General features: G+C 40.2%; 2 protein-coding genes across 15 annotated transcripts in view; one reads left to right on the top strand and one right to left on the bottom strand.

Annotated features, from left to right (window-relative positions):
• VPS13B (vacuolar protein sorting 13 homolog B) overlaps positions 1–2,120 on the top strand; it is a 769,553-nt gene extending 767,433 nt beyond the window's left edge. For all 10 annotated transcript variants that reach the window (XM_057531718.1, XM_057531717.1, XM_057531723.1 and 7 more), the window contains one exon: positions 612–2,120. In XM_057531718.1, the coding sequence (XP_057387701.1) occupies positions 612–860 (249 nt within the window). In that variant the 3' untranslated portion in view covers positions 861–2,120. The remainder of the gene's footprint in view (positions 1–611) is intronic.
• Positions 2,121–2,960: 840 nt separating this feature from the next.
• LOC114236623 (cytochrome c oxidase subunit 6C) lies at positions 2,961–12,983 on the bottom strand. 5 transcript variants are annotated; one of them, XR_009005769.1, is made up of 5 exons: positions 12,921–12,983; positions 11,710–11,844; positions 10,605–10,733; positions 4,089–4,125; positions 2,961–3,077 (listed from the first exon to the last, which is right to left on the bottom strand). XR_009005769.1 is itself a non-coding variant. In XM_028164298.2 (4 exons), exons 2-3 carry the CDS (start codon positions 11,821–11,823, stop codon positions 10,620–10,622), a joined length of 228 nt encoding a protein of 75 aa, XP_028020099.1. In that variant the 5' UTR covers positions 11,824–11,844; positions 12,776–12,914; the 3' UTR covers positions 2,961–3,077; positions 10,605–10,619. The 5 variants fall into 5 exon arrangements, 1 of the variants encoding a protein (XP_028020099.1); XR_009005768.1 differs by lacking the exon at positions 12,921–12,983 and adding an exon at positions 12,776–12,914; XR_009005771.1 differs by lacking the exon at positions 12,921–12,983 and adding an exon at positions 12,442–12,700.
• Between the last annotated feature and the right edge of the window lie 1,486 nt (positions 12,984–14,469).

The following is a 14,469-nucleotide window of genomic DNA, read 5'->3' as shown; positions in this document are numbered from 1 at the left end:
TTAAGAACTTAGGTAGTATATCTCAGTTCTCCTATTTGAGTTCCACTGAAGATGAGCCAGACTTTTATGAACCATAAATGTACTTTGCATCCTCCCTCTTTTCCATAAAAATTTCCCCTTCCTCTGCCCAGTTTTTTTATTTTCTCTGGCTTTAAATCCTAGTATTTATAAAAGCAGAAAATGTTACAGTTCAAAAGGTATTTGTTTTTCTAATGCTCTGTCCAAAGCCACTGGGTTTGAAAGAGGTAAAGAGGTTCTGTCTGGAGAGGTTTGCGGAGACAAGCAAACAGAGCTTTTATCTCAGGGTTTAATGTTGATTAGATTCAAGCAGAGGAAAGACACTTTCCTCCTTTTGTTCCTGGACTAGGCTAGTAAAGAGCCAGTGACAGATGTTTTGAGAGTTAGTTAATGAGTAAAATATTCTGAAATCGTCAACTTCAAACATGGGAGTTTTACACAACACCAAATGCTTATTCGGTGGCTTTATTAGATAACCTAAAAGGCACAACATCCAATGTATCAAGGCAAGAGAAGGAATGATTTTGTTATGGAAGTCTCCTTATGAGCGTTTGGCAACTTACTTACTTAAAAAATCTTTTTTTGGATCCCAGGTGGATGGAGTTCGAGAGAGACTGTCAGAGCAACAGTATAACAGACTTGTGGACTATATCACAAAGACATCTTGTCACCTGGCCCCCAGCTGCTCTTCCATGCAGACACTATGCCCTGTGGTGACTGTGGAACCTCTCCCTTCCACTGTGAAAACATACCATTATATGGTTGATCCACACTTTGCCCAAGTCTTCATCAGTAAATTTACCATGGTGAAAAATAAAGCCCTGAGGAAAGGGTTCCCTTGAGTCCCCTCTGAGGTGTTGATTCCTGCTTGTGCAATTTATTTCTGAAAAAGAAACCTAATGAGCTCTAACAACATCTAATGTGGACAAAACCCACTGTTCTATAATTGTTATAGTAATTTTCTAGCCTCTTCCAAAACTAATTCAGGTTCTTCCTTTTTCCCGAAACTAAGATACTTCAAAATTGAGTGACTGATTGATTAAAAAACCTATTCCTTTCCCATTTGGGGACAATGAACAGAATCCTATTATTAATCTTATCACGTGCAGAAAATACATTCCTTTTTGCTGTTTGCTAAAATTTCGACTATAATTAGGCTCTGTTAACTCCAACACAAAACATGGTCAGGCCTTGGAAAGAGATTAAAACTTCATCCCCAGTTGCATCTGTTTTTAGGCTGAGACAACTGCCTAATAAATACCCTCGTCTGCAGAGGTTCAGATTCTTTATATGAAATAAAATGCTTAGGAGCTTACTGTTTAACTTGTTAATAAATTTGTTACTTAAATGTGATGCTGTTTCTTTAAGTGAAAGCTGCCATGTACATTCCTAAACCTTTATGGAAATTTACAAAACATTCAGATGACTGTCCAGGTACATTTTTGGAAAAAATGTTTTTCTAGTTTGTTTTACTAGGCAAGCTTAGAGAATCTTTTATCTACTGATAAAAACAGACCCCAGGTGCTCAGGTGAGTTTCTTTAGTTTCATAAGCAAAACACTACTGGGGAACTCCCACTACTGGATATTCTTATGGAAGGACTCACCCTGATGCATTGGCAGACTCAAGAACCCGAACATTAACCTGAACAATAGTTTATTTTGCTGACTTGGCTTGATCACAAGCATAAAGATATTCCCAGTATCTGACATTCTTTTGTATTTAAAGATGGATTTGGCTTAAGATCCTGGGTCACCAGGTACCACCTTTAATATTCAGTTAAAATTTGATACTCCAATTAAAACACATTTTTACTCATTACATCCAAACTTGGGCCTACAACCTGATACCTACAATTGTGAGATGCTAAGAAAATTCAATTTCAAATGCCCACTTTAACTTTCTTTAAACTTAAGCCTCACATGTTATTGGGCATAAGAGGTCACTGCATAGTTGTTTGCTGTTAATGGAAATTCACGCTGAATATGGAAAAAATGGTTCCACCATTACTTTGCTGTAATCATACTCATTTAGGAAAGTTTTGTCAACCTCAAGAGTAACTATTTTTAAGACTGTAAATATGTATTAAGTCGTATGGTAATTTTGCATACTACTTTAAGAATTGTTATATGAAATTGTTTAAAATAAAAGGAATCCTTGAATTACTGGTAACACAAATGTGGGTTCTTAAAATGCAGCTTTTCACTCATACTTGGGTTTATTACAGTTTACATCATTGGAACTCAGGAATTTTGCACGAGTTAAAAAGAAAATTTTTGTTAACATAATAAAAGAACTGGTGATTAAATTAGCTGTGGCTAAAATACACTTAATTCTTAAAGCTCTCTGTAGTATCACTTTTATCACAACAAAACCACAATTATTAAAGGGGAGAAAGGTCCTAAGACCTCCCTGAAAAAATGTTATTACCACACTCTAAATTAGCAGACATTACTCAATCGCAATTCCAATTAAATAACACAACTTTTTCTAGACTAGATGTATATTCCATATTGTACAGTTAGGTCTTCAATAAAGTAATACTGAGTAAAGAACCTTAAATTTTAATTACCTACTATTACATCTGTCCAGTGGTTGGATCCGGTAGGGCAATCCAGTGACAATGAAGTCCAAAGACGTTTTATTGGAAAGGCAAGTCTCTGTTCCTTTTAAGAGCCCACAGTATAGCAGTCATGTAGGCTCATGCAGACCCCTTAAACCCATGGCCCAGGCAGTTACCTCAGTGAAATGGACAAAATGTGAGAGGAATCAAAAATGTCCTAAAACAATGAAAATTTTAAAAAATTATGAATCTTACGATGATAACTTGATTTCAATAAGTTAAGTTCTAATTTAATTCCAATGATATGACCAATTCTAATGCAAGTACCCTGAACTATATGTATCAGCAAGAGTAACTGCACAAAAATTTAGTGTCCACAGTATTTGTTAATCGTTTATTTATCATGAGAAACTATTCCTTAGCCCAGATATTAGTAGTTCATAGTTCAGGAACACAGGTAAGTGACAAACTTCCATGGAACTCAACCCAAAGAAATTCTGTGGAGAAAAACAGAGTGGCCAAGTTAATGACAATCATTCTCTTAATACCTCAGCACCCTGGAGATCCCCTGAGGTCCACTGTTACCAGTGGAAGCCACACTTTGATCACTCACCCTGAGCCCAGGAGCAGCCCTCTTCAGGCTGCCTGGGCTCCAGGTCCATTCTCCCCCAGGCTCCCGAACCTCCCTGACCAGCCTCTTTTCCACTTGGGACACTGACACCTCACTTTGGGGTTTTTTTGCTTTCATTTACCAAATTCTGCTTTTTTTCTTCAAGTCCACCCCCCTCTGTTCCCTTCTCATACCCATACTGTTCTTAAAAACCAGTAGCCCATCTGTTCTAAACAACATTTCTATTCCTATCTCCAAATCTGTTCCTCTTTTTCTTATTGTTTTTTAAACAATCAACTTCTTGTAAGTAAAAGGTAAAAAAATATATATTTAAAAAAATCAGCCTGTTAACATCTGATTATGAAATGCATACCCACTGTGGAAGTTTTGAAAATTTCAAAGGTACAAGAAAACAGCAATGTTAAGATTCCACACACAACCACTAATATTTTCTTGATCTTTTTACCTTCAGACTTTTTTTCTGTGCACTCTTTAACACAGATCACCCTTTACAAAATACATTCTTAGTTTTCTATTCTACTAATTTCTGTTACTCTGTGATTACCAATTCTAAGGGACATAATAGTCCATGATATGAATGTCATAAATTCCTTATCAATTTTCCAACCACTGGGAATAAAGTTGTTTTTCTACTATTATATATATTAAACTGTGGCATGTATCTATCTGTGACTCAGATACCGCCTTTATATTAAATATAAACAACTATAGAAATGGAATGTAACAGAATTGAATCTTATATTAAGCAAAAGTTATTCATAGTCAAAATTATCCTTGAATCTTTTAGAAAACTGACCTGAGTCCAATACAGCAGGTCTCCCCCACACCCCAGATCTTGGGAAAGATCACACACACACACACTCTCACACATACATACATATGGCAGTTGGAATGCTCCTTCAGGAACAGTCTGCCTGAAAAAAAAATAGCACATTCACATTCCCCTTGTCACAGCAAACTCACACTGGGGTGGTAGACAGGATCTTTAACTCTACTTGAATTGTTCTACCTTACTATTTTGTTGAGCTTGAATGAAGTTAAACACATGAATTACAAGATTCCACAGTACAAATAGTTTCATCAGGTACTGGACACATGCTTTCAAATCAATTTAACAGATGACCTTTCATCAGCACACAAGCCAGTCCTCTTCTAGACACAGAACCTTAATCACACTGTCCATAAGGCAGTAGACCTTAACCACCCAAACCAGAATCTCTGGAAAGCCACCAAGTCACCTATGGACATCCAAATAACAAACTAAAAATAACAAACTAACAAACTAAAAATAACTGTCAAAAACTTGTTTTTTAAAGCACTTCTAAAAATGTGATTTTCCTGATGCCAATCTAGCAGTAATAGCACAACATGCAAAATGATTCTGAACATAAAATCAACTTCATGTCAGCAAGATGGTGCAATAACAAAGCTCCATACCCCTACTCCCGAAGAGAAAACGCAACAACACATGGACCAAAGTGTGTTTGTGAGAACTGCAGAAATCAATTAAGCTGCAACAACCAAGCAAACACCTAAATATGAAAAAGCTGCACTCAAAATGGCAGGAAATGTCATGCACTTTTTTCTCACCCTTGCCCCACCCCCTCCTCAATGCAGCAGTGAGGTCAGGAGGAAAGTGACCAATTCCTGACTCCTCCTTCAGGGCAGAAGGAAAAGAGAAGACCCTGCATGCAATGTTCTGGCTTATTTGAGGGCTTCCCAAGGGACTGCTTCTATCTTTATCTCAGAGCACTGATGAGAATGGTGACAGAGTTTAAGTGACTTATGAGACACCACCAAAAAGACCAATGTATGTATTCTGGAAGTGCGAGAAGGGGTAGAGAGTTTATTTGAAGAAATAACGGCCAAAACCTTCCCAACTTTGAGCAAAGAAATGGATATATAAATACAAGATGTTACTGGAAGTAAGATGCACCCAAAGAGACCCAACACGAAGACACATTATAATCCAACTGTCAAAAACCAAAGACAGGGCTTCCCTGGTGGCGCAGTGGTTAAGAATCTGCCTGCCAATGCAGGGGACACGGGTTCGAGCCCTGGTCTGGGAAGATCCCACATGCCGCGGAGCAACTAGGCCCGCGAGCCACAGCTACTGAGCCTGCGCGTCTGGAGCCTGTGCTCCCAACAAGAGAGGCCGCGATAGTGAGAGAGGCCCGCACACCGCGATGAAGAGTGGCCCATGAAGAGTGGCCCCCGCTTGACGCAACTAGAGAAAGCCCTCGCACAGAAACGAAGACCCAACACAGCCAAAATAAATAAATAAATAAATTTAAAAAAAAAAAAAAAAAAAACCAAAGACAATGGATCTTGGAAGCACCAAGAAAAAAATGATTCATCACCTACAAGGGAGCCTCTGTAAGATTAGCAGTGGATTTCTCAGGAGAAACCCTGCAGGTCACAAGGATGTCAGATGGTAAATACAAAGTGCTCACACACACACACAAAAATTACCAACCAAGAATACTATAACCAGCAAAAATGTCCTTCAAAAATCAGGAAGTGGGCTTCCCTGGTGGCGCAGTGGTTGAGAATCTGCCTGCTAATGCAGGAGACACGGGTTCGAGCCCTGGTCTGGGAAGATCCCACATGCCACGGAGCAGCTGGGCCCGTGAGCCACAGCTGCTGAGCCTGCGCGTCTGGAGCCTGTGCCCCGCAACGGGAGGGGCCGCGATAGTGAAAGGCCCGCGCACCGCGATGAAGAGTGGCCCCCACTTGCCGCAACTAGAGAAAGCCCTCGCACGAACCGAAGACCCAGCACAGCCAAAAATAAATAAATAAATAAATAAATAAATAATTAAAAAAAAAAATCAGGAAGAAAATTAAGACATTCCTAGATTTTAAAAAAAAACTAAAAGATAAGGAATTCATTACTACTAGATCTGCAATGAGAGTTCTTCAAGTTGAAACAAAATTACACTAGACAGGGACTTCCCTGGTGGCGCAGTGGTTAAGAATCCGCCTGCCAATGCAGGGGACAGGAGTTGGATCCCTGGTCCGGGAAGATCCCACATGCTGCGGAGCAACTAAGCCCGTGCACCACAACTACTGAGCCTGCACTCTAGAGCCCGCAAGCCACAAGTACTGAAGCCCGTGCGCCTAGAGCCCACACTCCGCAACAAGAGAAGCCACTGCAGTGAGAAGCCCGCGCACAGCAACACGAAGAGTAGCCCCCGCTCACTGCCACTAGAGAAAGCACATGCACAGCAACAAAGACCCAACACAGCCAAAAATAAATAATAAATAAATTAATTAAAAAATTACACTAGGCAGTAACTCAAAAGCCATGTGGAAATATAAAGTTCACTGGCAAAGGCAAATATATGAATAAATATAAAAGCCAGTGTTGTAACTGTTTCATATCCCCACTTTTAATTTTGTAGGATTTAGAGACAAAAGCTCTAAAAAAAAGAAATCTATGTTAATGGGTACACAGTATCTAAAAATACAATTTGTGGCATTAGTAACAAAGTAGGGGAGCAGAGCTGTAAAAGAGAATTTTCTATGTGATTGAAATAAGTTGTTACCAATTCAAAATAGATTATAACAATAGGTTGGTTTAAACTCCCCAAAAGTCATAGATCTGAGGAATGGATACAAAACAAGGTCCAACTATGAGCTGTCTACAAGAGATTCACTTTAGATCCAAGGACACACACAGTTTAAAAGCTAAGGATGGAAAAAGATTCCATACAAACAGCAATCAAGAGAGCAAGAGTAGCTATACCAATAGCAGACAAAACAGACTTTAAGTCAAAAAATGTTACAAAGACAAAGGACATTATATAATGATAGAAGGGTCAATTCACCAAGAAGACAGATTATAAATATCAATATATATGCACCAAACATCAGAGCTTTGAAATATATGAAGCAAATATGAAGCAAATGCTAACAGAATTGAAGGGAGAAATAGACAGCTCTACAGTAATAGTGGGTGACTTAAAATACTTTCAATAATGGCTATAAGAACCAGACAGAAGATCATTAAGAAAATAAGTGGACTTGAACACTACAGACCAATCAGATCTAAGAGACAAATACAGAACATTCTACCTAACATGAGAATACACATTTTTTTTTCTCAAGTGCATATGGATTAATTTCCATGTTAGGCCATAAAACCAGACAATAGATTTTAAAATACTGAAGTCACATGAAGTATCTTTTCTGGTCACAAGAGATGAAACTAGAAATTTATACCAGAAGGAAAATAGAAAAATCCACAAATATGTTGAAATTAAACATACTCTCCAACAACCAGTGGGTCAAAGTAGATATCAGAAAAGAAATTTAGGACTTCCCTGGTGGTGCAGTGGTTAAGAATCCACCTGCCAATGCAGGGGACACAGGTTTGATCCCTGGTCCGGGAAGATCCCACATGCCACGGAGCAACTAAGCCCATGCACCACAACTACTGAGCCCGTGCTCTAGAGCCCGTGAGCCACAACTACTGAGCCCACGTGCTGCAACTACTGAAGCCCACGCGCTTAGAGCCCGTGCTCTGCAACGAGAAGCCACCGCAACGAGAAGCCTGCGCACCGCAACGAAGAGTAGTCCCCACTCGCCACAAATAGAGAAAGCCCACGTGCAGCAAAGAAGACCCAATGCAGCCAAAAAATAAAGAAAAAAGAAATTTAAAAAGAAGATCAAGTCAACAACCTAAGTTTACACCTTAAAAAGGTAGAAAAAGAAAAGCAAGATAAACGAAAGCTAGCAGGAAATAAAGATTAAACAAAATAGTGAACAGAAAAACACTAGAGATACATCAACAAAATCAAAAGAGCTGGTTATCTGCAAAGATCAACCAATATAACAAACCTTTAGTCAAACTAAGAAAAAAGAAGACTCAACTAAAAACAGAAATTAAAGAAGGGACATTATGTCACCAAATTAGATCACCCACATGAAATGGAATAATTCCTATAAACACACAACCTACCAAGAAATAAGAAACAGATTAACAGACTTATAAGTAAGTAAGGAGATTAAATCAGCAATCAATAACCTCCCAACAAAGAAAAGCCCAGGATCAGATGGCTTCACAGGGAAATTCTACCAAACACTTAAAAAAGAGTTAACACCAATCCTCCTCAAGCTCTTCCAAAAAACTGAAGGGGGGCGGGGGGGGAACACTTCCAAATTCACTCTATGTATTTTTTGTTTTCTATATATTTATATTAAGACATCTTAAACATTTCTGTATGGCGGAGAGACTGGCCCCCACCATGTTTTCCTGAACCTCTCACATGTCTCTTGTGGCCACATCTGACTCACCATCTCATTTAAGAATATAAAACATTCTATAAGACCAGCATTACCCTGATATCAAAGTCAGACAAATATAACACAAGAAATTACAGAGTAATATCCCAAATACAGATGCAAAAATCCTTCAAAAAATACTAGCAAACAATTCAACAGCTCATTAAAAGGATTACATACCATGACCAAGGATGATTCAACATAAGAAACTATACCACAGAAGTATAAAAAAGCCACATGATCATCTCAACTAATTCAGAAAACGCATTTGAAAAATTCAATACCTTTTCATGATTAAAAAAAATTCAAATAAAGAACAGAAAGAAACTACCTCAACATAATAAAGGTGATACATGAGAAACCCACAGCTAATATACTCAATAGTGAAAGACTTAAAAGCTTCTCCAAGGTCAGAAAAAAAAAAAAAAACAAGGATGCCCATTCTTAACCCTTCTATTCAACATAGTACTGGAAGTCCTAGTCAGAGCAATTAGGGAAGAAAAAGAAAAGACATCCAAATTGGAAAGGAAGAAGTAAAACTACCTCTGCAGAAGACCTGATCTTACATGCAGAAATCCCAAAAAGATTTCACACGCACACAAAAAACTGTTAGAATAAACTCGGCAAAGCTGCAGGATACAAAATCAACGCACGAAATCAGCTGTGTTTCTAGACACTAACAATGAATAATCAGAAAAGCAAATTAAGGAAACAATCCCAATTACATTAGCATTAAAAAAAAAATACAATTCTTAGGAATAAGCTTCACCAAGGAGGCAAAAGACTTGTATACTGAAAGATACAAAACACTGCTGAAATTAAAGACAAAAATGGAAAGACATCCTATGTTCATGTTCCCTTAACATCATATCCAAAAATTAACAAAATGGATCAAAGACCTAAAGGTAAGAGCTAATAAAACTATAAAACGTTCGCAGAAAATATAATACTTTACAACACTGGATTTGTCAATGATTTCTTAAACATGACACCAAAAGCACAGGCAACAAAAGAAAAATTACATAAATTAGACTCCACCAAAATTTCAAATGTCTGTGCATCAAAGGACACAATTAACAGACTGAAAAGGCAATCCATAGAATGGGAGAAAATATCTAAATCATATCTGATAGGGAGTTTTAAATAACTCCTACAACTCAACAAAAACAATCCAATTAAAAGTGGGCAAAGGACTTGAATAGACATTTCTCCAGAGAAATGTCCAAATGGCCAAAAAGCATGGGAAAAGATGCTCAACATCATTAACCACTAGGGAAATGCAAACGAAGACCAAAATAAAACAACACCTCACACCCATTTCGATGTCTACTATCAAAAAACCAGAAAACAAGTGTTCACAAGGATGTGGAGTAATTGCAACCCTTGTGAACAGAAGTTGGTGAAGTAAAAAATGGTGCAGCCACTATGTAAAATAGTATGGCAGTTCCTTAAAAAATTAAAAACAGGGGCTTCCCTGGTGGCGCAGTGGTTGAGAGTCTGCCTGCCAATGCAGGGGACACAGGTTCGAGCCCTGGTCTGGGAAGATCCCACATGCTGCGGAGCAACTGGGCCCGTGAGCCACAACTACTGAGCCTGCGCGTCTGGAGCCTGTGCTCCGCAACAAGAGAGGCCGCGATAGTGAGAGGCCCGCGCACCGTGATGAAGAGTGGCCCCCGCTTGCCACAACTGGAGAAAGCCCTCGCACAGAAACAAAGACCCAACACAGTCAAAAATAAATATAAATAAATTAATTAATTAAAAAAAAAATTAAAAACAGAACTACCATATGATTCAGCAACTCCACTTCTGAGTATATACTCAAAAAAGTATTAAAGCAGGGTATCAAAGAGATATCTGCACACAAAGCAGCAGCATTATGCACAGTAGCCAAAAGCAATCCAAGCGTCCATTAACAGATGATTAAACAAAATGTGGTATACAGATAAAATTGACTACTTAGATGAAAAGAGTTCTGAAGACTGGTTGTGCAACAATGTAAATGTACTTGACAATACTGAACTGTACACTTAAAAATAGTTAGGACTGTATATTTTATATATATTGCCACAGTTAAAAGATTTTAAACAGTAATTTCAAATAACCATATTACCTTTATATTCCAAAATCACTTTGCACTCTGAAAGATACCAGCCTTCCTCATCTCCTCAAAATCTTTTATGGAATCATAATTTCTGTAGAAATCTGCATATGCCTTCTTTCTTGGTTCAGCCACAGCAAACTAAAAAGTAACATATCACATTTAGGACTAATTTTTTTTAATTATTAGAAACAATATCTAAAGACAACATAAATCACCAAGTTTTTGTTCACCTTGAATCCTACTTATCTTGAATCCTATTATAAGGCCCTGAAAGAGGTAATTAAGTTAAAATGAAGTCTTTAGGGTGGGTCCTAACCCAACATGACTAGCATCCTTAGAGAAGGAGAAAATTCAGACAGAAACAATGCTAACACACAGAGGACCATGTGATGAGAGGGAGAAGACAGGAATACAAAGCCAAGGAGAGAGGCCTCAGAAATCAACCCCACAGCCAACTATTTTTTTGGCCGCAGCGCAGGGCATGCAGGATCTTATTTCCCCAACCAGGGATAGAACCAGTGCCTCATATCAGGGATAGAACCAGTGGAAGCACGGAGTCTCAACCACTGGACTGCCAGGGAAGTCCCCCACAGTTATCCTGATCTTGGATTTTCAGCCTCAAAAAAAAACATTTCTATTGTGGAAGCCACCCAGTTTGTGGTATTTTGTTATGGCAGCCCTAGCAAACTAAGACAACTTCATTTAAAGATGGAGGACAAGCCACCTGGGGAATAAGATACTTTCCCATCACACTTAGGTGGGTGGATAAAGGGTAAGAGGAAAGGAGCACATTACAGAGGGAATTTCTTTAAAAGACTCTAGGGACTTCCCTGGCAGTCCAGTGGTTAAGACTTTGCCTTCCAATGCAGGGGGTGTGGGTTCGATCCCCGGTTGGGGAACTAAGACCCCACATGCCTCGTGGCCAAAAAACCAAAACATAAAACAGAAGCGGTATTGTAACATGTTGAATAAAGAATTTTAAAATGGCCCACGTCAAAAAAAATCTTAAAAAAAATAAAAGACTCTATATGCTATCTATGAAAATAAAATACATTTTCAAATTTAAAACACATTTTTGGACCATGAGCACAAAGTAAAAATAAAACATACATACCTTATAGAAAGCTGCAACTCCCAAGGAGACAACGAATGCTCCAACAATATGAAATCGCAGACGCTTGGCCAGAAGGCCACGCATCTGAGGTTTTGTCAAAGAACTGGAAGCCATGGTAGTTTTTCTCCTTGACAGCTAAAATAATAAAAGACAACTCTTAGAACATAAGATACCTAAAGAACTCTTCTGCATAATGCATTTTAGTACCCAGAGAGGCACAGGCAGGACAGTGGACCTACTCCTCTCCCGAAGCCTAAGGTCTTTACTGGCTTAGCGGTTTCATCTTCTCACACGGTGGAAGACCACCCTAAATAAGCAAGATGATCGCAGCCCAACAGTAGTAACCAGGGAACAAGAACAACAAAAACCTCACCCAACTACAGGGAAGATTAGCAGCGGCTCTGGATGGGGAATCACAAGTGCAAACATTCCTAGCATTAACTCTACAAGCTTACTACCAACACATTTCAGCCTGTGACACAGCTGTTTTCCCATTTTATTGAGAAAACCGGGATGCAGGAAGGTTACGGGACTATTTCAAGGTCACGCAGTCAAGAACTAACACTCGGGCGGGACCGTAGCAGGTCCCGCAGGGCCCACTTTGTGACCCGGGCCTGAAGGCCGCGGCGCGCGGGCCGGCCTCCCGACCTTCGGCGAGCGCGGCCCGGGCACGGGCGGAAAGGTCGTGGGCGCGCGCAGGGGGCTGCCGGGAGCCCACCCCTGCACTCCTACCACAGGCCCGGTGACCCTCCTGCAGCTTCCCAACTCCAATCACAAACGCTACCACAAAGCTGACGCCCACTAAGGGCCGACGGTGCTCCTTGAGCCTCTGGAACGGATGAGGAAGAAACCACCTTCCCTTTTTGTAGGTGAAGACACTGTGACCAGACAGGTCAAAAGACGCAACGAAGGTCACGCTGAAAGCGGTAAAAAAGCAGCGGCCACCGGGCCCGGGCCGGCTGTCTCAAAAGCCCGGCGGTCCCTCGAGGCCCCCTGAGCAAACCCGGCCCCCGTGGGACCCGCGCCGCCAGCCCGCCTCCCCTAAAAGGCCGCAACGAGGACTTGCTGGGGTCGACGAGGGCGAGAGGTCCGAGGTTTTCCGCCCCAGAGATGCAGAGTAACGATTTAGCTCCAATGTAGACCGACAGCAGGCAGCGGGAGGCGGCAGGTACGGGAATCCGAACGAGGGACGCAAAACGCGCAAGACTCACCTCAACAACGACGTCCTTGGAGAAATGGACGGCGTTCCAGCAGTGCGCAGGCGCATAAATAGAGGGAACGGAGAGAGGATCCGGCTACGGTGGCCCAAAGAATACAAAAGGCCTCCGGCGCACGTCTCGCTGTTCAGAGCTGAAGTTAACCTGCATATTTAGCCTCTTCTCTGTGTAACCTTGGATTCAGGGTTTGAACTTGTGAGTCAGTTTCCTTAGTCAAGTCGAGAAATTGATCTTACTCATACACAGAGTTGATATGAACTTATTGGGGAATTCAAAGATTTTTAATATGTGATTTTTTTTTTTTTTTAAATGTACCCTACAAACACAGCACAAATCATCCTGGGCATGGATTGCTCCAACTATGTGCACAAACCAACATTTTCATTATGACTATCCTTATGCATCTAGCCACTTGTTTGGGTAAAGAGTAAATAAAACAGCCAAGTTCCAGGAACTCACAGCCCAGCAGATGAGAGACATAAACTGAGTAACATCAATCCCAAGCAGTAGGCGCTACCATAGACACGTGACCCTGGTGCTGCAGAAGCAATTACCTGCTTGGAAAAGCTGAGCAAGTTTGGGTGGAAGTATTTGTGTGGACTTTTAGTAAAAGACAAGTGTTTTAAAGCAAGGTATCTGGAAGTTTATGGAAAGTAGTGTGTAAAGTAAGGCTCTTGTGCCTTAGGGTTGTCAGACTTGGTTTTTATTGAAATAACCTGGATTTGTACTGCATTATTCAACTCAGCAAGTACTGTGAAAGATTCATAGGATACATGATATTGATTCAACATATATAGATTGAGCAATTACTAGGTACCAGGCTCTGCTATTAGCAGGGCAGATCATCAAGGAGGTCATGGAGTCTTTGTCCTCAACTTGTTAACAGATGGTTCTGGGGAGTGAAACCTTTCAGCCACACAGAAATGGTGCTAATTGAAGGTCAGAGTGGACTTGTACCTCAACAACATTTTTTTTCAGACTTCTTTTTGTCGAAGACAAGTTCGAGTGCCTGAAAAATGGTGAGGCCAAACAAACTGAGATGTCGGAGTTTAGAGCAGAGAAAGGTTTATTGCAAGGGCCAAGCAAGGAGAACAGGCAGCTCGTGCTCAAAAAAACCGAATTCTTCAATGGTTTGGGAGGAAGAGTTTCTAAGGGCAAAATCTGGGGTGAGGGCTGCAGAGTATGTGACTTTCCTGTTTTTGGCTGGTGGTGAAGAAACAAGGTGGTGTTCCGGGAATCTTGTGCTCAGCCTGAAGTTACGTTCCTCCAGGAACTGGGTGGGGGCCTTAGTTCCTACCGAAGAACTCAAAGACATATTGTTATATATCTGTGAGGTGAGTTATCTGGGAAGCGAATCTTAGAGAGTAAATACAGACCTCAAGTAACAGAACTAGAATTTAATATCCATTGAAACATAATCTTTTTCTTTCTAAAATTACCCTCACTTTTACCAAATATAGCCGAATTAAGACTAATTTGTTTACCAAATAAGTCTGGTTAATTGGTCACATAGGGTTTTTTACACTGGCTGTACTGGAACTTT

This window comes from Balaenoptera acutorostrata, chromosome 17 (assembly GCF_949987535.1).
Source record: "Balaenoptera acutorostrata chromosome 17, mBalAcu1.1, whole genome shotgun sequence".
Classification (NCBI taxonomy): Eukaryota; Metazoa; Chordata; class Mammalia; order Artiodactyla; family Balaenopteridae; genus Balaenoptera; species Balaenoptera acutorostrata.
This window is presented reverse-complemented; position numbering and strand designations above follow the sequence as displayed.